The 27,019-nt window shown below is 45.0% G+C and overlaps 1 protein-coding gene across 6 annotated transcripts in view; it reads right to left on the minus strand.

The window, feature by feature from the left end:
- LOC115192855 (GRAM domain-containing protein 2A-like) overlaps positions 1-27,019 on the minus strand; it is an 85,953-nt gene that overhangs the window by 16,868 nt on the left and 42,066 nt on the right. For all 6 annotated transcript variants that reach the window (XM_029751758.1, XM_029751754.1, XM_029751757.1 and 3 more), the window contains 2 exons: positions 9,297-9,354; positions 3,909-3,981 (listed from right to left, as the gene is read on the minus strand). In XM_029751758.1, the coding sequence (XP_029607618.1) occupies positions 3,909-3,981; positions 9,297-9,354 (131 nt within the window). The remainder of the gene's footprint in view (positions 1-3,908; positions 3,982-9,296; positions 9,355-27,019) is intronic.

Genomic DNA, 27,019 nt, shown 5'->3' on the forward strand with positions numbered 1-27,019 from the left:
TTCTATTTTACCACAGATTATGAACCAATGGCACAAAACACAAGTTAAAACAAAACAAAAACAGCCTAAAATGGCAAAAAGATAATCTGTCTCATAACGACTAATTTCCAGCTAAATGCAGCAGGCTGGTACACGGTTGCCCAGACAGGTGGAGAGTGAGGGGGGGGGGGGGTGGTAACAAATTAGAAAGAGAGATAGAATTAAAGAGGGATTAAGGAAGATGGAGGGAGACTGCCAGATGGTGAAGCGTGATTCATCACTTCAGAGAACTCGTTTTCAAAGCTCCAGAGTCCAATGGTGGTGAGTTTTACACCACTCCAGACGACGCTTGGCATTGCGCATGGTGATCTTAGGCTTGTGTGCAGCTGCTCGGCCATGGAAACCCATTTCATGAAGCTACCGACTAACAGTTCTTATGCTGACGTTGCTTCCAGAGGCAGTTTGGAACTCGGTAGTGAGTGTTGCAACCGAGGACAGATGATTTGTACGCGCTACGCTCTTCAGCACTCGGCGGTGCCGTTCTGTGAGATTGTGTGGCCTACCACTTCGCGGCTGAGCCGTAGTTGCTCCTAGATGTTTCTACTTCACAACAACACCACTTACAGTTGACCGGGGCAGCTCTAGCAGAGCAGAAATTTGACGACCTGACTTGTTGGAAAGGTGGCATCCTATGACTGTGCCACGTTGAAAGTCACTGAGCTCTTCAGTACGGGTCCTTCTACTGCCAAGGTTTGTCTATGGAGATTGCATGGCTGTGTGCTCGATTTTAGACACCTGTCAACAACGGGTGTGGCTAAAATAACCTAATATATACAGTATATAGTGCCTTTCGAAATACCCTGGTATGCGGTATAAACGGTATTTCGCCCAAGCTCAAGCCTACGCTGAAGCCTGAACGTTGTGAAGCCTGAACACAGTGAAGCCTGAAAGCTGTGAAGCCTGAACACTGAAGCCTGAACACTGAGGAGCCTGAACACTGAGGAGCCTGAATACTGAGGAGCCTGAACACTGAGGAGCCTGAACACTGAGGAGCCTGAACACTGAGGAGCCTGAACACTGAGGAGCCTGAATACTGAGGAGCCTGAACGCTGTGAAGCCAAGAACACTGTGATGCCTCCTGCTCCCAACAGACTCCTGAAAGTGATTTGAAATGAAAAAGGGAATTGATTGAGTCAGGTTCAAGTCACATAAGTCCAAATTGATTTGTAGCCTACCTTTTTAATGTCCATATCACATAAATGTAGGTGTTGCAATTAAAGATGAATACATCTCAGTCATTGTATTGTAGCTATACAGGACCTAGCTTAGTGTACTGTACAATCAACTTCTGCACATTGGAGTGGATATTGGATCATAGACAGTACACTGTTAAAATGGAGTGCTTTGTAACACCCAAAACGAATGGCAACTGAGCTGCCACCAACTTGAAGGAGACGAAAACCTTAACTTATTATTGAAACACATCCTCCTGAGATGTTTGGAAATATGTAAGACCACTTAATCAAGTGGACTGGGAACATTAGCAGAAAAGTTTGAAAACACTATTTTGTTTTTTTGAGTCCTGTTTAGTGCAGAATTATATACCTTCTCTTTTGGTGTTGTTTCCTCTCTCTAAAGCTTCTAAACATCATTATGATGATTTTGAATCCTGTCTAATGCAGAATTACATCCCTTTGTCTGGTGTCTTAATGTTTAACATTGTTATGTATTTGATAATTTGCCATTCTATACCGTTTTGGCAGGCATTGTCAAGCAGTGTTCAAAGTGCCAGCAGTAACTGGATGTTGACCTGCGAGAAATGAGGACTTTGCACTCTCCACTGACAATCATAAATGTGGGAATTGGTGCTGCGCTCATTGAACGTCAATTTGCCTGACGGTTTTGATAGCTGTTTATCCCGATCCATTACACCTCATGGAACGACACGCTGCCTAATACTAATATAGAAATATACTTTTCCTTCTTCAAACATGTATACAATATTCTGTGAAAGTATCATGAAGTCAAATTTTTTTTGAATTACCCACAATCCTCTAAAAACAGAGTCACGTGGCAAGATAGGAAATGCAAGGAGATTAAAACCAAAGAACTCCAATGAGTTCAATCCCTCTATTGTCTCTCTTTTGTTAACCTTAATGAAAGATACAGGTACTTACATTTTGAGCAACATATTAAGATGGATTTACATTATTTTGGTAAAATTAAATGAACAAATCACTGAAAATGCCATGCATAACTTATTTGTAATACATTTTGAAATAGGTATGACATGACAGAGGTGATACAGATCGGTGGGAGAAACAGTTTGAAGGGTTGGAGCTGGGAATTGAACCCCCGGTCGTCAGAGGGGTGACCTTTCTAAACCGGGTGTGTTACCACTAGACCACGGGCAGCCCCCGGTCGTCAGAGGGGTGACCTTTCTAAACCGGGTGTGTTACCACTAGACCACGGGCAGCCCCCGGTCGTCAGAGGGGTGACCTTTCTAAACCGGGTGTGTTACCACTAGACCACGGGCAGCCCCCAGTCGTCAGAGGGGTGACCTTTCTAAACCGGGTGTGTTACCACTAGACCACGGGCAGCCCCCAGTCGTCAGAGGGGTGACCTTTCTAAACCGGGTGTGTTACCACTAGACCACGGGCAGCCCCCGGTCGTCAGAGGGGTGACCTTTCTAAACCGGGTGTGTTACCACTAGACCACGGGCAGCCCCCGGTCGTCAGAGGGGTGACCTTTCTAAACCGGGTGTGTTACCACTAGACCACGGGCAGCCCCCGGTCGTCAGAGGGGTGACCTTTCTAAACCGGGTGTGTTACCACTAGACCACGGGCAGCCCCCGGTCGTCAGAGGGGTGACCTTTCTAAACCGGGTGTGTTACCACTAGACCACGGGCAGCCCCCGGTCGTCAGAGGGGTGACCTTTCTAAACCGGGTGTGTTACCACTAGACCACGGGCAGCCCCCGGTCGTCAGAGGGGTGACCTTTCTAAACCGGGTGTGTTACCACTAGACCACGGGCAGCCCCCGGTCGTCAGAGGGGTGACCTTTCTAAACCGGGTGTGTTACCACTAGACCACGGGCAGCCCCCGGTCGTCAGAGGGGTGACCTTTCTAAACCGGGTGTGTTACCACTAGACCACGGGCAGCCCCCGGTCGTCAGAGGGGTGACCTTTCTAAACCGGGTGTGTTACCACTAGACCACGGGCAGCCCCCGGTCGTCAGAGGGGTGACCTTTCTAAACCGGGTGTGTTACCACTAGACCACGGGCAGCCCCCGGTCGTCAGAGGGGTGACCTTTCTAAACCGGGTGTGTTACCACTAGACCACGGGCAGCCCCCGGTCGTCAGAGGGGTGACCTTTCTAAACCGGGTGTGTTACCACTAGACCACGGGCAGCCCCCGGTCGTCAGAGGGGTGACCTTTCTAAACCGGGTGTGTTACCACTAGACCACGGGCAGCCCCCGGTCGTCAGAGGGGTGACCTTTCTAAACCGGGTGTGTTACCACTAGACCACGGGCAGCCAAGTCACCTGTGATACAAGTCAGTATTCAACGTCCATCTATGTCTGAGGACGTCGGGAGATGATGTGGAAACCGGCCACTAGGGGAAACAGTGAGCGCTGTTACCTTTAAGTAGGCTTTGGTTTTGCTAGGGTTTTGTGGCCTATCCCAAACCTTAACCCTTACCTTAACTATTCTGAGTTAATGCCTAACCTTAAGAATTCAGAATGAATGCCTAAACTTAACCTTGAACGATACAGACATGTACAGTAACAAGACATTTCAAAATTTGACGTTTGAGAAACACGGATGAACGTCTAATTCTGACATGAGACTGTGAGAGGTAGTTGCATCATAGACATACAGTAGTATTGGATATTAGATCAGTGTAGGAGGAATAGATAGTCTCCCTGACCTACCTTTCATAAGGATCTCCTCCTTGGGGACGCTCTGGAACAGCTTGTGGTACTGGGAGTTGTACTTGCTGACGGTCTGTTAGGGGGAGACAGGGGTAAGACGGGGGGACAGGGGTACGATGGAGGAGATAGGGGGAGACAGGGTAAGATGGGGGAGGGGGAGACAGGGGTGAGATAGGGTGAGACAGGAGAGGTGGGTGAGGTTCCTTTCAGAAAATGTCCACTCACTGTTTTACTTCTCCCAAAAAGAATCCTGTCACACTGTGTTGTGTTCTAACTCAGACACACTTCCTGTGTCACACTGTGTTGTGTTCCAACTCAGACACACTTCCTGTGTCACACTGTGTTATGTTCTAACTCAGACATATTTCCTGTGTCACACTGTGTTGTGACCTGATCTCTTCCTGTGTTACATCTAACAGTGCTCCCTTCCCTTCTCTGTAGTGGTGTGACAGACAATCCCTTCCCCTCTGTGTCTCAGCCTGGGTTATAATTGAGGCTAGACCAAAGACAGTACAGTATGAAATGAAGATAGGTTAAAACGGCTTCTCCAATAGAAATTCCAGATCACACTTGTCGGCGATGTCATGGCGGCGTTGGCTAGCTGAGCTCATGGGTAGAAACACGTCATCGGGGCTAACGGTCATCTCGTGCAGAACTGTGCATGTGAAGGCCGTCAAATCAAAGGCACTCTTTCCATATAAAGTTGTTTTTTTTTACAAAAAAATTAACTTTCAGGTTGTCACTTTCACGAGGTTGTAGTAATAACATGTTCTACTTCAGACATTTTGGTTCGGATCTAGGTTGGGCCTTTAGATTTCAAACAAATGAACAACTAAAGAATAATTTTTCACTTCTCTCATTGATTTCTCAAACACCAAACTCTGGCCTGGTCTGCTTGGTCTATTTCGCAAGCGTTTCAGGAAGTCTTGCGATGGTGCGCCTCTGGGTTAAGAAACTCTGTGGCTAGGCACTCAGCCTTGGTTATAATGGAGGCTAGACAGAAATAGTAACTCCTTTGCTGGAAACGTCTGTGGGTGATTTCCACGTGATAAATAGCCCTATGTGTGTGTGTGTGTGCATGTGTGTACGTGCGTGTATGTGTGTGGTTGTGTGGTATAAGACTGTGAGAAGGCTATTTAAATCATAAGTCATATATGGTGTGTGTGTGTGTGTGTGTGTGTGTGTGTGTGTGTGTGTGTGTGTGTGTGTGTGTGTGTGTGTGTGTGTGTGTGTGTGTGTGTGTGTACGTACAGTACAAGTCAAAAGTTTGACTGGTACTGTACTCATTCAAGGGTTTTTCTTTATTTTTACTATTTACTACATTGTAGAATAATAGTGAAGACATCAAAACTATGAAATAACACATATGGAATTATGTAGTAACCAAAAAAGTGTTACACAAAACAAAGTATATATTTGAGATTATTCAAAGTAGCCACACTTTGCCTTGAGGACAGCTTTGCACACTTGGCTTTCTCTCCACCAGCTTCATGAGGTAGTCACCTGGAATGCATTTCAATTAACAGGTGTGCCTTGTTAAAAGTTAATTTGTGGAATTTCTTTCCTTAATGCATTTGAGCCAATCAGTTGTGTTGTGACAAGGTAGGGGTGGTATACAGAAGATAGCCCTATTTGATAAAAGACCAAGTCCATATTATGGCAAGAACAGCTCACATAAGCAAAGAGAAATGACAGTCCATCATTACTTTAAGACATGAAGGTCAGTCAATACGGTCGCAAGTGCAGTCGCAAAAACCATCAAGCGCTATGATGAAACTGTCTCTCATGAGGACCACCACAGGAAAGGAAGACCCAGAATTACCTCTGCTGCAGAGGACATGTTCATTAGACTTACCAGCCTCAGAAATCAGTAATTAACTGCACCTCAGATTGCAACTCACAGAATTCAAGTAACAGACATCTCAACATCAGCTGTTCAGAGGAGACTGTGTGAATCAGGCCTTCATGGCCGAGTTGCTACAAAGTAACCACTACTAAAGGACACCAATAAGAAGAAGAGACTTGCTTGGGCCAACAAACAAGAGCAAGACTCGTGGAAATATGTCCTTTGGTCTGATGAGTACAAATTTGAGTTTTTTGGTTCCAACCGCCTTGTCATTGTGAGACACAGAGTAGGTGAACGGATGATCTCTGCATGTGTGGTTCCCACCATGAAACATGGAGGAGGTGTGATGGTGTGGGGGTGCTTTGCTGGTGACACTGTCTGTGATTTATTTAGAATTCAAGGCACACTTAACCAGCATGGCTACCACAGAATTCTGCAGCGATACGCCATCCCATCTGGTTTGCACTTAGTGGGACTATAATTTGCTTTTCAACAGGTCAATGACCCAAAACACACCTCCAGGCTGTGTAAGGGCTATTTGACCAAGAAGGAGAGTGCTGCATCAGATGACCTGGCCTCCACAATCACACAACCTCAACCCAATTGAGATGGTTTGGGATGAATTGGACCACAGAGTGAAAGAAAAGCAGCCAATAAGTGCTCAGAAAATGTGGGAACTCCTTCAATACTGTTGGAAAAGCATTCCAGGTGAAGCTGGTTGAGAGAATGTCATTAAGACAAAGGCTGGCTACTTTGAAGAATCTCAAATATAAAATATATTTAGATTTGTTTAACACTTTTTTGGTTACTACATGATTCCATATGTGTTATTTCATAGTTTTGATGTCTTCACTAATATTCTACAATATAGAACAATTTTAAAAATAAAGAAAAACCTGTTGAATGAGTAAGTGTGTCCAAACTTTTGACTTGTACTGTATGTGTGTGTGTGTGTGTGTGTGTATGTGTGTGTGTGTGTGTGTGTGTGTGTGTGTGTGTGCGTGTGCGCGTGTGCGTGTGCGTGTGTGCGTGGGTATTTGTCTGGTAGAAGGCTATTTAAGTCATAAGTCATATGATGTGATCCATTCAGAGCTCAAGTTGTCACTTACTGTTGACTCTGTGTCGGTAGGTGAAGCTTTGACTAGAGAACCTCACATAATAATAAACATCCTAAAACGCATACCTATATGACCTGCGTACAATATTCTGTGGACTGCTGAATTTACTGTAACCATGTTAAATAACTTGGACTCAGTCCATTGATATGACAAAATACCATGTCGTGTCTACAACCGTGTAAAGACAGTATTTCAGTGTGACATTTCAAGTACCACTTCATGCCTCATTACTTCATGTTTCCCAGGGAACCAACGTAACATTCATTCATCATTACTTCATGTTTCCCAGGGAACCGATGTAACATTCATTCATCATTACTTCATGTTTCCCAGGGAACCGACGTAACATTCATTCATCATTACTTCATTTTTCCCAGGGAACCGACGTAACATTCATTCATCATTAATTCATGTTTCCCAGGGAACCGACGTAACATTCATACATCATTACTTCATGTTTCCCAGGGAACCGACGTAACATTCATTCATCATTACTTCATGTTTCCCAGGGAACCGACGTAACATTCATTCATCATTACTTCATGTTTCCCAGGGAACCGACGTAACATTCATTCATCATTAATTCATGTTTCCCAGGGAACCGACGTAACATTCATTCATCATTAATTCATGTTTCCCAGGGAACCAACGTAACATTCATGCCTCATTACTTCATGTTTCCCAGGGAACCGATGCAACATTCATTCATCATTAATTCATGTTTCCCAGGGAACCGACGTAACATTCATTCATCATTAATTCATGTTTCCCAGGGAACCGACGTAACATTCATACATCATTACTTCATGTTTCCCAGGGAACCGACGTAACATTCATTCATCATTACTTCATGTTTCCCAGGGAACCGATGCAACATTCATACATCATTACTTCATGTTTCCCAGGGAACCGACGTAACATTCATTCATCATTACTTCATGTTTCCCAGGGAACCGATGCAACATTCATTCATCATTACTTTTCCCAGGGAACCGACGTAACATTCATTCATCATTAATTCATGTTTCCCAGGGAACCGACGTAACATTCATACATCATTACTTCATGTTTCCCAGGGAACCGACGTAACATTCATTCATCATTACTTCATGTTTCCCAGGGAACCGACGTAACATTCATACATCATTACTTCATGTTTCCCAGGGAACCGACGTAACATTCATTCATCATTACTTCATGTTTCCCAGGGAACCGACGTAACATTCATTCATCATTACTTCATGTTTCCCAGGGAACCGACGTAACATTCATTCATCATTACTTCATGTTTCCCAGGGAACCGACGTAACATTCATTCATCATTACTTCATGTTTCCCAGGGAACCGACGTAACATTCATACATCATTAATTCATGTTTCCTAGGGAACCGACATAACATTCATTCATCATTACTTCATGTTTCCCAGGGAACCGACGTAACATTCATTCATCATTACTTCATGTTTCCCAGGGAACCGACGTAACATTCATTCATCATTAATTCATGTTTCCCAGGGAACCGATGTAACATTCATTCATCATTACTTCATGTTTCCCAGGGAACCGACGTAACATTCATTCATCATTACTTCATGTTTCCCAGGGAACCGACGTAACATTCATTCATCATTACTTCATTTTTCCCAGGGAACCGACGTAACATTCATTCATCATTAATTCATGTTTCCCAGGGAACCGACGTAACATTCATACATCATTACTTCATGTTTCCCAGGGAACCGACGTAACATTCATTCATCATTACTTCATGTTTCCCAGGGAACCGACGTAACATTCATTCATCATTACTTCATGTTTCCCAGGGAACCGACGTAACATTCATTCATCATTAATTCATGTTTCCCAGGGAACCGACGTAACATTCATTCATCATTAATTCATGTTTCCCAGGGAACCAACGTAACATTCATGCCTCATTACTTCATGTTTCCCAGGGAACCGATGCAACATTCATTCATCATTAATTCATGTTTCCCAGGGAACCGACGTAACATTCATTCATCATTAATTCATGTTTCCCAGGGAACCGACGTAACATTCATACATCATTACTTCATGTTTCCCAGGGAACCGACGTAACATTCATTCATCATTACTTCATGTTTCCCAGGGAACCGATGCAACATTCATACATCATTACTTCATGTTTCCCAGGGAACCGACGTAACATTCATTCATCATTACTTCATGTTTCCCAGGGAACCGATGCAACATTCATTCATCATTACTTTTCCCAGGGAACCGACGTAACATTCATTCATCATTAATTCATGTTTCCCAGGGAACCGACGTAACATTCATTCATCATTACTTCATGTTTCCCAGGGAACCGATGCAACATTCCACTGGTTAGAAACACTATAACAAAACAGTGGAATCTGGACACAGTAAAAACGACTCACCGAGCCCCTGTAGCATTTCTTGACATCTTCATACGTCAGGTCATCAATCAGTTGCAGCCTGTAGAGGAGGGACAGAGGAGAGACAGAGGAGAGAAACAGAAAAGGTGAGGAGTGGTGACACTGTTTCGATGGTTTGTCACCATCAGAGAAATGATGTACAAAAAAATGTAATCTGACTGTAGTGCCATGTTCAGCTTAGTCCGGATAGTTCACGCAGATACAATCTGTTAGCATTTTGTTCATTAGTCCACTGTTAGTACAATCCTGTGCATGTCAGCAGTCAAGTTAGCGAGATAGAGCACATCCAATACAGAGGAAAAGCTGTGCTGATGATTCGTTTGTAGCGTCAATTTATACTTCATATAAGATTACAATACCATGTACTGTTAAACTGCTGTAATGATGAACATATGACTCTTAGATTAGAGTGGCACACACAAGCCCAGTCTTATTCTCTCTCCCTGCCTCTCTCTCTGTCTCTGTCTCTCTCTCTCTCTGTCTTTGTCTCTCTCTCTCTGTCTCTCTCTCTCTGTCTCTCTCTCTCTCTCTCTCTCTGTCTCTCTCTCTGTCTCTCTCTCTCTCTCTCTGGCACTCGCACAACTAAAGTGATTGATGCTGAACTAAGACCACTAGAGCCCAAAGTAGGCCCACTCTAATATCCCCAAGGAACTCTTATAGTTTAGCAGTCCCATACGCCTGTCTGTTAAAGAGACTACTTTCTATTCCCGGCCCAAGCCTGGCATTCTGTATTATACTGTACATACAAACCATCATAGAACCAGAAGTGGTGAAATTCTAGAACCTGACTGTACCTGTTCATATAATGACACGTCTGTTAAAAGAATAGATCACCCAATTTACAAACAATGACATATTGGTTCAGACGCCTTGACTTTTTCCACATTTTGTTACGTCACAGCCTTTTCTAAAATGTATTAAATTGTTTTTTTTTCCCTCATCAATCTACACACAATACACACAATACCCCATAATGACAAAGCAAAAACAGGTTTTTCGAAATGTTTGCAAATGTATTAAAAATCAAAAACTTAAATACCTTATTTACATAAGTATTCAGACCCTTTACTCAGTACTATTTTGAAGCATCTTTGGCAGCGATTACAGCCTCGTGTCTTCTTGGGTATGACGCTACAAGCTTGGCACACCTGTATTTGGGGAGTTTCTCCCATTCTTCTCTGCAGATCCTCTCAAGATCTGTCATGTTGGATGGGGAGCGTTGATGCACAGCTATTTTCACGTCTCTCCAGAGATGTTCCATCGGGTTCAAGTCCGGGCTCTGGCTGGGCCCCTCAAGGACATTCAGAGAGTTGTCCCGAAGCCACTCCTGTGTTGTCTTGGCTGTGTGCTCAGGATTGTTGTCCTGTTGGAAGGTGAACGTTCACCCCAGTCTGAGGTCCTGAGCGCTCTGGAGCAGGTTTTCATCAAGGATCTCTCTGTACTTTGCACTGTTCATTTTTCCCTCGATCCTGACTAGTCTCCCAGTCCCTGCTGCTGAAAAACATCCCCACAGCATGATGCTGCCACCACCATGCTTCACCGTATGGATGGTGCCAGGTTTCCTCCAGACATGACGCTTGGCATTCAGGCCAAACCGTTCAATCTTGGTTTCATCAGACCAGAGAATCTTGTTTCTCATGGTCTGAGAGTCTTTAGGTGCCTTTTGGCAAACTTCAAGCGGGCTGTCATGTGCCTTTTACTGAGGAGTGGTTTCCATCTGGCCACTCTACAATTAAGGCCTGATTGGTGGAGTGCTGTAGAGATGGTTGTCCTTCTGGAAGGTTCTCCCATCTCCACAGAGCAACTCTGGAGCTCTGTCAGATTGACCATTGCTCAGTTTGGCTGGGCGGCCAGCTCTAGGAAGAGTCTTGGTGGTTCCAAACCTCTTCCATTTAAGAATGATGGAGACCACTGTGTTCTTGGGGACATTCAATGCTGCAGACATTTTTGGTACCCTTCAGATCTGTGCCTCGACACAATCCTATCTCGGAGCTCTACGGAAAATTATTTTGACCTCATGGATTGGTTTTTCCTCTGACATGCACTGCCAAATGTGGGACCTTATATAGACAGGTGTGTGCCTTTCCAAATCATGTCCAATCAATTGAATTTACCACAGGTGGACTCCAATCAAGTTGTAGAAACATCAAAGATGATCAATGGAAACAGGATGCACCTGAGCTCAATTTCGGTCTCATACCAAAGGGCCTGAATACTTATGCAAATAAGGTATTTCTGTTAGGTTTTTTATATATCAATTTGCAAAAATTTATAAAATCCTGTTTCTGCTTTGTCATTATGGGGTATTGTGTAGATTGATGAGGATTTTTATTTATTTAATCCATTTTAACGTTAAAAAAATGTAGAAAAAGGGGAGGGGTCTGAATACTTTCCGAATGCACTGTAGGTAAGACAGCAATCCATTCGGTGGCCAATGAGGGACATTCAAGTCTTCAGACCGGTTGTGACCGGTTTTCACTGATAGGTCACTATCAGTCTCTCCGGGTATTCAATTCCCCTGTGGTTCTGGGGTTAGTTAGAACATCACTTCTCCTGTGGTTCTGGGGTTAGTTAGAACATCACTTCTCCTGTGGTTCTGGGGTTAGTTAGAACATCAATTCTCCTGTGGTTCTGGGGTTAGTTAGAACATCAATTCTCCTGTGGTTCTGGGTTAGTTAGAACATCAATTATCCTGTGGTTCTGGGTTAGTTAGAACATCAATTATCCTGTGGTTCTGGGGTTAGTTAGAACATAAATTATCTTATGGTTCAGGTTGTTGGATTCTAGCTTGAAATACACTTATTCATGTTACCATATTAGAACGTATTGATTACTTTACATGTATAATAAATGTTGATTAAATGTTGATTAACGTGCACTGTCCCTGTAAAAAAAAAAAAATTACTCAAACTCAAACTATATGTTGGGGTCAATGGAGCTTGGATAAGAACTAGGAGCATGGAAAGTTACTGAGTGAGAAAATGGGGGATGCAGGGAGTTTACATTCTGTCGAACATGTTATTGTTAAATCACATGGATCATATGGAAGTTAGGCAAAGGGCAAAAAGTCTGGTTTCAGTCACTGATAAGGTAGGACAACCGTGGGTTAGGGAGGAGTGAGGAATTCAGCTTGAGGTCAGATGAAGTGAGAAGGAACATTCCTATTAGACACATGTACTTTCATGCCCACAAAGATTCCAGCAGGAAGCGGGGCCATGACTACACCAGTGAGAGGAACCAATGAAGTTCCTGACTAGCAACAGAGATGTGTTGGCTATGTAGATATGAAAGGAGGTGACTCCTCCTAGTAGGAGGGTATAAATATATGTGCTTCTCCTGTGGTTCTGGGGTTAGTAAGAACATCAATTCTCCTGTGGTTCTGGGTTAGTTAGAACATCAATTCTCCTGTGGTTCTGGGGTTAGTTAGAACATCAATTCTTCTGTGGTTCTGGGTTAGTTAGAACATCAATTCTCCTGTGGTTCTGGGGTTAGTTAGAACATCAATTCTCCTGTGGTTCTGGGTTAGTTAGAACTTAAATTCTCCTGTGGTTCTGGGTTAGTTAGAACTTCAATTCTCCGGTGGTTCTGGGTTAGTTAGAACTTCAATTCTCCGGTGGTTCTGGGTTAGTTAGAACTTCAATTCTCCTGTGGTTCTGGGTTAGTTAGAACATCAATACTCCTGTGGTTCTGGGGTTAGTTAGAACATCAATTCTCCTGTGGTTCTGGGTTAGTTAGAACTTCAATTCTCCTGTGGTTCTGGGGTTAGTTAGAACTTCAATTCTCCTGTGGTTCTGGGTTAGTTAGAACGTCAATTCTCCTGTGGTTCTGGGTTAGTTAGAACTTCAATTCCCCTGTGGTTCTGGGTTAGTTAGAACATCAATTCTCCTGTGGTTCTGGGTTAGTTAGAACATCAATTCTCCTGTGGTTCTGGGGTTAGTTAGAACATCAATTCTCCTGTGGTTCTGGGTTAGTTAGAACTTCAATTCTCCTGTGGTTCTGGGGTTAGTTAGAACATCAATTCTCCTGTGGTTCTGGGTTAGTTAGAACTTCAATTCTCCTGTGGTTCTGGGTTAGTTAGAACTTCAATTCCCCTGTGGTTCTGGGTTAGGTAGAACATCAATTCTCCTGTGGCTCTGGGGTTAGTTAGAACTTCAGAGTGACAAGCTAAGGTGGCAGGTAGACTAGTCATACTGCGTAATGAGCTGCGCGTCCTTACTCAACATTGACAGGACAGTTTAAAACAAAAGACGATTAATAAATTGACAAAACGGAAGGCAATGAACAAAAACTTGTTTCTCACAAGTGTAGCATACTGTAAGTTGTGAGTTCTGCAAAACACATGTCCACTCCGACAACGAAAACGATAAATGATAGAAAACTTACTGAAATGACCATAACCAAATAAACAGTGCAGATTAGAAATGAAAACTGTTAAGAGTACATGTAGGCTACAACTGGTGATATTTGTAATGGGGAATTGATAGACATAGAAAACAATGAAGTTATGAAACAATGAATACCCACAAAATGGCAGGAGAGAGCGCATTCTGGAGAGAGATGTGCCTTATGTATCTGAGCCATGATCCCCATATTCTTGGACCGTGGCATCCTCAATGGATTAATCCACGGAGACAGGCACAAATCAGACGGCTTGACAACAACAGAAATCAAATGTTCCCAATACAGTTCGGTTTTGTCATACAGTATTCCATATAAGGCACCCAGACATTATGAAAGTTTCACAGTATACCCTTAATCTTATAATAAATCAAACCTAGTGATACATCCATTGTGACATTGTGGGTGGATAACCAACCTTCCAATCAAATGCAATGCATTTCTTAGCCGCTATAAATGCTAGGTTACACAGTTTCTTCAGATAACAGAATCCAGTATCAACATTTCCATCACAGACTGGTCTTCCCTGTCCGCATGACCCTACTGAGACCCCTGTCACCATCTGATCCTCCTCAGATGACGCATGACAAAGAATGATCTTGAGCTCTGTAGGCTGGTCTTCCCTGTCTGCATGACCCTACTGAGACCCCTGTCACCATCTGATCCTCCTCCAGATGACAAAGAATGATCTTGAGCTCTGTAGGCTGGTCTTCCCTGTCCGCATGACCCTACTGATGATGATGCATGACAAAGAATGATCTTGGTGTACATTTATACATGATATTATCCAAGAATTGAATCAATGGTTCAATAATTGAAATGACCATTATTCCCAGATATCAGACTGAAGCTTTAAACTGCTGTCCTGTAGCTACTGTAGGTCTACCCATCAATTCAAGATGGAACTTTATATCCATTCACTGATTGTTATAATATATTGCAAAATTCACGTGAGCTCTGTAGGCTGGTCTTCCCTGGCTGTCTGACCCTGAAGGGACACCTGTCACCATCTGATCCTGCTAAGACATGATGAGCATAGTGTTGGGTACTGACTGTGCACCATGACAGTGAAGTCTGTAGAGCTGTTTATACCGTGTCAGTGTGAAAAGTATGGAATTACCTAGGGAAACTGATAGATCAATAACGTTACATTGCTATACTGACTCTAATAAAACATTGCGCTTTCAAAAAATGTCAGAATGTCGGTCTTTTTTTAACCTTTATTTAACTAGGCAAGTCAGTTAAGAACAAATTCTTATTTTCAATGACGGCCTAGGAACAGTGGGTTAATGACAGATTTATACCTTGTCAGCTCGGGGACTCGATCTCACAACCTTTTGGTTACAAGTCCAACACTCTAACCACCAGGCTACCTGTCACCTAGCCTTCAATCGTTTGGCCGCTGGATTCATCATTTGATTAAGGTCTAGTATGATTGAGAGGCAAAAATAATAGTTAACTTCAGCCAACTTTTTGACTAGCTCTAATGGTACCCTTAAAGAAAATCACTGCCGTTTTCAAACTGCAGTAAAAGTGCAGTAACTGCAATTGACTGTGGTATTTTGGACGCAGTAATTGCAGTATAACTGCAGTGAACTGCAGTTATACTGCACTCTAACTGCAATCTTTTTTTCGTAGATAATAGTGCTAACTGAGAAGCTGACCTTCCTCTGCCAACCTAGGATCACAAGGCTGGGTAGGTATGATGACACCACTGTGGGCCGTGCCAAGACTGCCAGACCTCCCTCCACTCCCAGCCTTCAGGGAAAGAGAAGGCTGACCTGAACTGAACCAAGGACATGTTACATCAAGAGTATTAAACAGCTCCCATTCGCCACAGTCATCTGTAATGTATTCCATCTGTGAGCCACACTATATACGCATATACACTGAGTGTACAAAACATTAGGAATAGTTTCCTGATTTGGAGTCGCACCCCCTGGAGGATCATGGCACCTGGGCACATGCCCTGTGAACCGGGTCGGTTTTCGGCCACGATTACTACAGGTTTAGTTAACTGGCTAGACCAGTGGTTCCCAACCACCTTGATGGGATAAAAAAAAATCTGTGTCAGAACTAAACTTTTTCTAATATTTTATTTAGTGGTGATGACCTCCAGGTCAGCTGATCCATACAGCCGGCCCTGGTTGGTAGCATCAGGAGGTGACCTCGATTTCTAGGCCTTCTCACCATCGTTCTGAAAAATAACCGAGCGACAACGAGACGTGGAAGTCGGGGTAATGTAGGGGTAATGTAGGGGTAATGTAGGGGTAATGTAGGGGTAATGCAGGGGTAATGTAGGGGTAATGTAGGGGTAATGTAGGGGTAATGTCGGGGTAATGTCGGGGTAATGTAGGGGTAATGTAGGGGTAATGTCGGGGTAATGTCGGGGTAATGTAGGGGTAATGTAGGGGTAATGTAGGGGTAATGTCGGGGTAATGTAGGGGTAATGTAGGGGTAATGTCGGGGTAATGTCGGGGTAATGTAGAGGTAATGTAGGGGTAATGTAGGGGTAATGTAGGGGTAATGTAGGGGTAATGTCGGGGTAATGTAGAGGTAATGTAGGGGTAATGTCGGGGTAATGTCGGGGTAATGTAGAGGTAATGTAGGGGTAATGTAGGGGTAATGTGGGGGTAATGTAGGGGTAATGTCGGGGTAATGTAGGGGTAATGTAGGGGTAATGTAGGGGTAATGTAGGGGTAATGTAGGGGTAATGTCGGGGTAATGTAGGGGTAATGTCGGGGTAATGTAGGGGTAATGTAGGGGTAATGTAGGGGTAATGTAGGGGTAATGTAGGGGGGAAACATAGCTAGGGAAGTTAATGTTATTTCTTCCACTCAACATTTAGTATTTTCATACGTTTAATAGACGGGTATATCCTGAATTTGGAAGGAGATATAGTGAGAATTAAAACTTTTTTAAATTCTTATTTCACCTTTATTTAACCAGGTAAGTTAGTTGAGAACAAGTTCTCATTTACAACTGCGACCTGGCCAAGATAAAGCAAAGCAGTGCGACACAAACAACTGTTGGAATCCTAGAAATTAATAGTATAATAACTCTACCTACATGTATATTTTACCTCAATTACCTCGACTAACCAGTGCCCCCGCACATTGACTCTGTACCGGTACCCCCTGTATATAGCCCCCGCACATTGACTCTGTACCGGTACCCCCTGTATATAGCCCCCGCACATTGACTCTGTACCGGTACCCCCTGTATATAGCCTCCACATTGACTCTGTACCGGTACCCCCTGTATATAGCCTCCACATTGACTCTGTACCGGTACCCCCTGTATATAGCCTCCACACTGACTCTGTACTGGTACCCTCCTGTATATAGCCTCCACACTGACTCTGTACCGGTACCCCTGTATATAGCCTCCACATTGACTCTGTACCGTACCCCCCTGTATATAGCCCCCGCACATTGACTCTGTACCGGTACCCCCTGTATATAGCCTCCACATTGACTCTGTACCGGTACCCCCTGTATATAGCCTCCACACTGACTCTGTACTGGTACCCTCCTGTATATAGCCTCCACACTGACTCTGTACCGGTACCCCTGTATATAGCCTCCACATTGACTCTGTACCGGTACCCCCTGTATATAGCCTCCACATTGACTCTGTCCCGGTACCCCCTGTATATAGCCTCCACATTGACTCTGTACAGGTACCCCCTGTATATAGCCTCCACATTGACTCTGTACCGGTACCCCCCTGTATATAGCCTCCACATTGACTCTGTACAGGTACCCCCTGTATATAGCCTCCACATTGACTCTATACCGGTACCCCCTGTATATAGCCTCCACACTGACTCTGTACCGGTACCCCCTGTATATAGCCTCCACATTGACTCTGTACCGGTACCCCCTGTATATAGCCTCCACATTGACTCTGTACAGGTACCCCCTGTATATAGCCTCCACATTGACTCTGTACCGGTACCCCCTGTATATAGCCTCCACATTGACTCTGTACCGGTACCCCCTGTATATAGCCTCCACATTGACTCTGTACAGGTACCCCTTGTATATAGCCTCCACATTGACTCTGTACAGGTACCCCCTGTATATAGCCTCCACACTGACTCTGTACCGGTACCCCCTGTATATAGCCTCCACATTGACTCTGTACCAGTACCCCCTGTATATAGCCTCCACATTGACTCTGTACCGGTACCCCCTGTATATAGCCTCCACACTGACTCTGTACAGGTACCCCCTGTATATAGCCTCCACATTGACTCTGTACCGGTACCCCCTGTATATAGCCTCCACATTGACTCTGTACAGGTACCCCCTGTATATAGCCTCCACATTGACTCTGTACAGGTACCCCCCTGTATATAGCCTCCACATTGACTCTGTACCGGTACCCCCTGTATATAGCCTCCACATTGACTCTGTACAGGTACCCCCCTGTATATAGCCTCCACATTGACTCTGTACCGTACCCCCCTGTATGTAGCCTCCACATTGACTCTGTACAGGTACCCCCCTGTATATAGCCTCCACACTGACTCTGTACCGGTACCCTTGTATATAGCCTCCACATTGACTCTGTACTGGTACCCCTGTATATAGCCCCCGCACATTGACTCTGTACCGGTACCCCCTGTATATAGCCTCCACATTGACTCTGTACTGGTACCCCCTGTATATAGCCCCCGCACATTGACTCTGTACCGGTACCCCCTGTATATAGTCTCCACATTGACTCTGTCCCGGTACCCCCTGTATATAGCCTCCACATTGACTCTGTACAGGTACCCCCTGTATATAGCCCCCACACATTGACTCTGTACCGTTACCCCCCTGTATATAGCCTCCACACTGACTCTGTACCGGTACCCCCTGTATATAGCCTCCACATTGACTCTGTACTGGTACCCCCTGTATATAGCCCCCGCACATTGACTCTGTACCGGTACCCCCTGTATATAGCCTCCACATTGACTCTGTACCGGTACCCCCTGTATATAGCCTCCACATTGACTCTGTACAGGTACCCCCCTGTATATAGCCTCCACATTGACTCTGTACCGGTACCCCCTGTATATAGCCTCCACATTGACTCTGTACAGGTACCCCCCTGTATATAGCCTCCACATTGACTCTGTACCGTACCCCCCTGTATATAGCCTCCACATTGACTCTGTACAGGTACCCCCCTGTATATAGCCTCCACACTGACTCTGTACCGGTACCCTTGTATATAGCCTCCACATTGACTCTGTACTGGTACCCCCTGTATATAGCCCCCGCACATTGACTCTGTACCGGTACCCCCTGTATATAGCCTCCACATTGACTCTGTACCGGTACCCCCTGTATATAGCCTCCACATTGACTCTGTACTGGTACCCCCTGTATATAGCCCCCGCACATTGACTCTGTACCGGTACCCCCTGTATATAGTCTCCACATTGACTCTGTCCCGGTACCCCCTGTATTTAGCCTCCACATTGACTCTGTACAGGTACCCCCTGTATATAGCCCCCACACATTGACTCTGTACCGTTACCCCCCTGTATATAGCCTCCACACTGACTCTGTACCGGTACCCCCTGTATATAGCCTCCACATTGACTCTGTACTGGTACCCCCTGTATATAGCCCCCGCACATTGACTCTGTACCGGTACCCCCTGTATATAGCCTCCACATTGACTCTGTACCGGTACCCCCTGTATATAGCCTCCACATTGACTCTGTACTGGTACCCCCTGTATATAGCCTCCACATTGACTCTGTACCGGTACCCCTGTATATAGCCTCCACATTGACTCTGTCCCGGTACCCCCTGTATATAGCCTCCACATTGACTCTGTACAGGTACCCCCTGTATATAGCCCCCGCACATTGACTCTGTACAGGTACCCCCTGTATATAGCCCCCGCACATTGACTCTGTACCGTTACCCCCCTGTATATAGCCTCCACACTGACTCTGTACCGGTACCCCCTGTATATAGCCTCCACATTGACTCTGTACTGGTACCCCCTGTATATAGCCTCCACATTGACTCTGTACCGGTACCCCCCTGTATATAGCCCCCGCACATTGACTCTGTACAGGTACCCCCTGTATATAGCCCCCGCACATTGACTCTGTACCGTTACCCCCTGTATATAGCCTCCACACTGACTCTGTACTGGTACCCTCCTGTATATAGCCTCCACACTGACTCTGTACCGGTACCCCCTGTATATAGCCTCCACATTGACTCTGTACTGGTACCCCCTGTATATAGCCTCCACATTGACTCTGTACCGGTATCCCCTGTATATAGCCTCCACATTGACTCTGTACCGTACCCCCTGTATATAGCCTCCACATTGACTCTGTACCGGTACCCCCTGTATATAGCCCCGCTATTGTTATTTTACTGCAGCTCTTCACTTATTTGTTATTCTTATTTTTTTTAAGGTATTTTCGTTAAACTGCATTGTTGGTTAAGGGCTTGTAAGAATTTCACTGTAAGGTTGTATTCGGCACATGTGACAAATACAATTTGATTTGATGATTTATAATGAGAGTACAAAACATTAAGAACACCTGCTCTTTCCATGACACAGACTGACCAGGTGAATCCAGGTGAATGCTATGATCCCTTATGGATGTCACTTGTTAAATCCACTTCAATCAGTTTATATGAAAGGTTAAATAAAGATTTTCAAGACTTGAGACATTTTTTATTATACGAGGCAAGTCAGTTAAGAACAAATTCTTATTTACAATGACAGCCTACCCCGGCCAAACCCGGCCGACGCTGTGCCAACTGTGCACAGCCCCATCGGGCTCCCAATCCCGGCCAGTTGTGATACAGCCTGGAATCAAACCAGGGTCTGTAGTGACACCTCTAGCACTGAGATGCAGTGCCTTAGACCGCTGCGCCACTCGCCACATGGATCGTGTATGTGTGCCATTCAGAGGATAAATGGGCAAGACAAAATATTTATGCACCTTTGAACAGGCTACGGTAGTAGGTGCCAGCCACACCGGTTTGTGTCAAGAACTGCAACGCTGCTGGGTTTTTCCACACTCAACAGTTTCCAGTGTGATTCAAGAATGGTCCACCACCCAAAGGACATCCAACCAACTTGACACAACTGTGGGAAGCATTGGAGTCAACATGGGCCAGCATCCCTGTGGAACACTTTCAACACCTTGTAGAGTCCATGACCTGATGAATTGAGGCTGTTCTGAGGACAACAGGGGAGGAGGGGCAACTCAATATTATGAAGGTGTTCTTAATGTTTGGTATACTCAGAGTATATTAAAGAAGCAAAGTGGAAACAAGCATCGTTCTTGTTTGGAACAATCTATTGACTACATTTGACCTAACAGAAAAGACAATTAAATGTATAGTGACTAACAGAGGAGGAGAAACTGTACTGTTTGAGTGATAGGGGGCGGGGCTTGGTGTGTTGGAAGAGGAAGTAGAGAGAAGACTATATACTATTTAAACAGACTTTACACGCAGCTGTGTGGCGATATAGATATCTCTTACGATATGGATATCTTTTCGATATGGATGTCTTTTCGATATGGATATCTCTTACGATATGGATATCTCTTACGATGTGGATATCTCTTACGATGTGGATATCTCTTACGATGTGGATATCTCTTACGATGTGGATATCTCTTATGATATGGATATTGTACATATCAATATTGCGATTTTGACGTGAATTTGATTAATTGTGCAGCCATAATGTGTGTGTGTGTGTGTAACGCAGCCTCTCTAAGGCACACTCTCATCACACACACACACGCACACAACCAATTATACCAACAGACACCCAGCCACAGAGAAAGGTAGAAAGAAAGACAGGGAGAGAAAGAGAGAGGAGAGGGAGGAGAAAGGGAGGAGAGAGGGAGCGAGAGAGAGGAGAGGGAAGAGAGAAGGAGAGAGGGAGGAGAGAAGGAGCGAGAGACAGTGGAGAGAGGGAAGAGAGCAGGAGAGAGGGAGGCGAGACAGAGGAGAGAGGGAAGAGAGGAGAGAGGGAGGGAGGAGAGACAGAGGAGAGAGGGAAGAGAGAAGGAGGGAGGATAGGGCGAGAGAGGGAAGAGAAAAGGGAGGAGAGAGGGAGGAGAGAAGGTGAAAGAGGGAGGAGCTAGAGATGAAGGGGGAAAAAAGTCATGATGTATTTTTTGATCAATTTCATCAGAGAATAGGTTCATTATCTAAAGTGGTTTGATCAGAGAACAGGTTCATTATCGTTACAACACTGTACAGTCGTGGCCAAAAGTTTTGAGAATGACACAAATATTCATTTTCACAAAGTCTGATGCCTCAGTTTGTATGTTGGCAATTTGCATATACTCCAGAATGTTATGTGTGATCAGAAGAATTGCAATTAATTGCAAAGTCCCTCTTTGCCATGCAAATGAACTGAATCCCCAAAATACATTACCACTGCATTTCAGCCCTGCCACAAAAGGACCAGCTGACATCATGTCAGTGATTCGCGCATTAACACAGGTATGAGTGTTGACGAGGACAAAGCTGGAGATCACTCTGTCATGCTGATTGAGTTCGAATAACAGACTGGAAGCTTCAAGAGGAGAGTGGTGCTTGGAATCATTGTTCTACCTCTGTCAACCATGGTTACCTGCAAGGAAACACGTGCCGTCATCATTGCTTTGCACAAAAAGGGCTTCACAGGCAAGGATATTGCTGCCAGTAAGATTGCACCTAAATCAACCATATATCGGATCATCAAGAACTTCAAGGAGAGTGGTTCAATTGTTGTGAAGAAGGCTTCAGGGCACGCAAGAAAGTCCAGCAAGCGCCAGGACCGTCTCCTAAAGTTGATTCAGCTGTGGGATCGGAGCACCACCACACAGAGCTTGCTCAGGAATGGCAGCAGGCAGGTGTGAGTGCATCTGCACGCATAGTGAGGCGAAGACTTTTGGAGGATGGCCTGGTGTCAAGAAGGGCAGCAAAGAAGCCACTTCTCTCCAGGAAAAACATCAGGGACAGACTGATATTCTGCAAAAGGTACAGGGATTGGACTGCTGAGGACTGGGGTAAAGTCATTTTCTCTGATGAATCCCCTTTCCGATTGTTTGGGGCATCCAGAAAAAAGCTTGTCCGGAGAAGACAAGGTGAGCGCTACCATCAGTCCTGTGTCATGCCAACAGTAAAGCACCCTGAGACCATTCATGTGTGGGGTTGCTTCTCAGCCAAGGGAGTGGGCTCACTCACAATTTTACCGAAGAACACAGCCATGAATAAAGAATGGTACCAACACATCCTCCGAGAGCAACTTCTCCCAACCATCCAGGAACAGTTTGGTGATGAACAATGCCTTTTCCAGCATGATGGAGCACCTTGCCATAAGGAAAAAGTGATAACTAAGTGGCACGGGGAACAAAACATCAATATTTTGGGTCCATGGCCAGGAAACTCCCCAGACCTTAATCCCATTGAGAACTTGTGGTCAATCCTCAAGAGGCGGGTGGACAAACAAAAACCCACAAATTCTGACATACTCCAAGCATTGATTATGCAAGAATGGGCTGCCATCAGTCAGGATGTGACCCAGAAGTTAATTAACAGCATGCCAGGGCGGATTGCAGAGGTCTTGAAAAAGAAGGGTCAACACTGCAGATATTGAGTCTTTGCATCAACTTCATGTAATTGTCAATAAATGCCTTTTGACACTTATGAAACGCTTGTAATTATACTTCTGTATTCCATAGTAACATCTGACAAAAATATCTAAAGACACTGAAGCAGCAAATGTTGTGGAAACATTCTCAAAACTTTTGGCCACGACTTTATATACATATGACATTTGAAATGTCTTTTTTCTTTTGTGTAGTGTAATGGTTACTGTTAATTTTTGTATTGTTTATTTCACTTTTGTTTATTATCTATTTCACTTGCTTTGGCAAATTTAGACATATGTTTCCCATGCCAATAAAGCCCCTTAAATTGAATTGAATTTAATTGAGAGAGAGAGGGAGAGAGACAGAAAGAGGGAGACAGAAAGAGAGAGAGAGAGACACACAAAGAGTTATCATTCCAAAATGTATGGGTAAACTACTTCTCCAATCTTTTTGGCTCTATAACAAAGAACAAACAGCAAAAACATATACATGATCAAATACAAATCTTAGAATCAACTATTAAAGACTACCAGAACCCACTGTATTCTCCAATTACAATGAATGAACTACAGCACAAAATACAAACCCTCCAACCCAAAAAGGCCTGTGGTGTTGATGGTATCCTCAATGAAATGATCAAATATACAGACCACAAATTCCAATTGGCTATACTAACACTCTAACATCATCCTTAGCTCTGGCATCTTCCCCAATATTTGGAACCAAGGACTGATCACCCCAATCCACAAAAGTGGAGACAAATTTGACCCCAATAACTACCGTGGGATATGTGTCAACAGCAACCTTGGGAAAATCCTCTGCATGATCATTAATAGCAGACTAGTTCATTTCCTCAGTGAAAACAATGTACTGAGCAAATGTCAAATTGGCTTTTTACCAAATTACCGTATGACAGACCACGTATTCACCCTGCACACCCTAATTGACAAACAAAGAAACCAAAACAAAGTCTTCTCATGCTTTGTTGATTTCAAAAAAGCTTTTGACTCAATTTGGCATGAGGGTCTGCTATACAAATTGATGGAAAGTGGTGTTGGGGGAAAAACATACGACACTATAAAATCCATGTACACAAAGTGTGCGGTTAAAATTGGCAAAAAACACACACATTTCTTTCCACAGGGCCGTGGAGTGAGACAGGGACGCATCATAAGCCCCACCCTCTTCAACATATATATCAACGAATTGGCGAGGACACTAGAACAGTCTGCAGCACCCGGCCTAACCCTACTAGAATCAAATGTCTACTGTTTGCTGATGATCTGGTGTTTCTGTCACCAACCAAGGAGGGCCTACAGCAGCACCTAGATGTTCTGCACAGATTCTGTCAGACCTGGGAACTGACAGTAAATCTCAGTACGAAAAAAATAATGGTGTTCCAAAAAAGGTCCAGTCGCCAGGACCACAAATAAAAATTCCATCTAGACACTGTTGCCCTAGGGCACACAAAAAAACAATACATTCCTCGGCCTAAACATCAGCGCCACTGGTAACTTCCACAAAGCTGTGAACGATCTGAGAGACAAGGCAAGAAGGGCCATCAATGCCATCAAAAGGAACATAAATTCAACATACCAATTAGGATCTGGCTAAAAATACTTCAATCAATTACAGAACCCATTGCCCTTTATGGTTGTGAGGTTTGGGGTCTGCTCACCAACCAAGAATTCATTAAATGGGACAAACACCAAATTGAGGCAAAAATATCCTCTGTGTACAATGTAAAACACCAAATAATGCATGCAGAGCAGAATTAGGCTAATACCCGCTAATTATCAAAATCCAGAAAAGAGCCGATTAATTCTACAACCAACTAAAAGGAAGTGATTCCCAAACCTCCATAACAAAGCCAGTACCTACAGAGAAATGAACCTGGAGGAGAGCCCCCTAAGCAAGCTGGTCCTGGGGCTCTGTTCACAAACACAAACACACCCCAAAGAGCCCCAGGACAGCAACACAATTAGACCCAACCAAATCATGAGAAAACAAAAAGAGAATTAGTTGACACATTGGAAAGAATTAACAAAAAAACAGAGCAAACTAGAATGCTATTTGGCCCTAAACAGAGAGTACACAGTGGCAGAATACTTGACCACTGTGACTGACCCAAACTTAAGGAAAGCTTTGACTTTGTACAGACTCAGTGACCATAGCCTTGCTATTGAGAAAGGCAGACATGGCTCTCAAGAGAAGATACGCTTCTACACCATCCCTGGTATAAAGGCTGAGCCATGCTTCTCCAGTAACAGGCTGGTAGTTCACTAGGTACCCTGGCAGTGGATGGTGTCTAATCTCAGTGTGTGTGTGTGTGTGTGTGTGTGTGTGTGTGTATGTTTGTGTGTGTGTGACTCATTCTCTCTCTCTCTTCCCCAATCCATTTCTCTCTCCTCTCCCTCTATTTTGGCCCTCAATCCTCTACTATCATTCTCACTCTTCCTCTCCCCCCTCCTCCTTTCCTCCCCCTCCTCCTTTCCTCTCTCCTCCTTTCCTCCCCTCCCTCCTCCTTTCCCCTCTCTCCTCCTTTCCTCCCCTCTCTCCTCCTTTACTCCCCTCCCACCTCCTTTATTCCCCTCTCTCCCCCCCTCCTCCTTTCCTCCCCTCTCCTCCCTCCTCCTTCCCCCCCTCTCCTCCTTTCCTCCCCTCTCTTCTTCTTTCCTCCCCTCCCTCCTCCTTCCCCCCTCTCCTCCTCCCCTCTCTCCTCTTTTCCTCCCCTCCCACCTCCTTTCCTCCCCTCTATCGTCCCCCTCCTCCTTTCCTCCCCTCCCTCCTCCTTCCCCCCTCTCCTCCTCCCCTCTCTCCTCTTTTCCTCCCCTCCCACCTCCTTTCCTCCCCTCTATCGTCCCCCTCCTCCTTTCCTCCCCGCTCCTCCTTTCCTCCCCTCTCCTCCCTCCTCCTTCCCCCCCTCTCCTCCTTTCCTCCCCTCTCTTCTTCTTTCCTCCCCTCCCTCCTCCTTCCCCCCTCTCCTCTTTTCCTCCCCTCCCACCTCCTTTCCTCCCCTCTATCGTCCCCCTCCTCCTTTCCTCCCCTCCCTCCTCCTTCCCCCCTCTCCTCCTCCCCTCTCTCCTCTTTTCCTCCCCTCCCACCTCCTTTCCTCCCCTCTATCGTCCCCCTCCTCCTTTCCTCCCCGCTCCTCCTTTCCTCCCCTCTCCTCCCTCCTCCTTCCCCCCCTCTCCTCCTTTCCTCCCCTCTCCTCCTTTCCTCCCCTCTCTTCTTCTTTCCTCCCCCCTCTTCTTCTTTCCTCCCCTCCCACCTCATTTCCTCCCATCCCTCCTCCTTCCCCCCTCTCCTCCTCCCCCCACTCCTCCTTTCCTCCCCTCTCCCCTCCTTTCCTCCCCTCCCTCCTCCTTTCCTCCCCTCGCTCCTCCTTTCCTCCCCTCCCTTCCAGTAGATATGTGTTACATAACAGGGTCTCTGCTCTTCTCTAGTCAACGTGTGCAGGCACGTGCACTGGGCTGCAGCACTGTGTGTGTGTGTGTGTGTGTGTGTGTGTGTGTGTGTGGGGGGGGTGGGTTCAACCTCAGGGAGGTGTTATTGAGCATTCTGCTGGTGCTCAGCTCACAACCACAGTACTGTTTCAAGCAGCTTGAAGATGACATGGCTCCTGTTTGATCATTTCATGTAGGCAGTGATTTAATGAATGAGATGACAT

This window comes from Salmo trutta, chromosome 4 (genome assembly GCF_901001165.1).
Source record: "Salmo trutta chromosome 4, fSalTru1.1, whole genome shotgun sequence".
NCBI lineage: Eukaryota > Metazoa > Chordata > Actinopteri > Salmoniformes > Salmonidae > Salmo > Salmo trutta.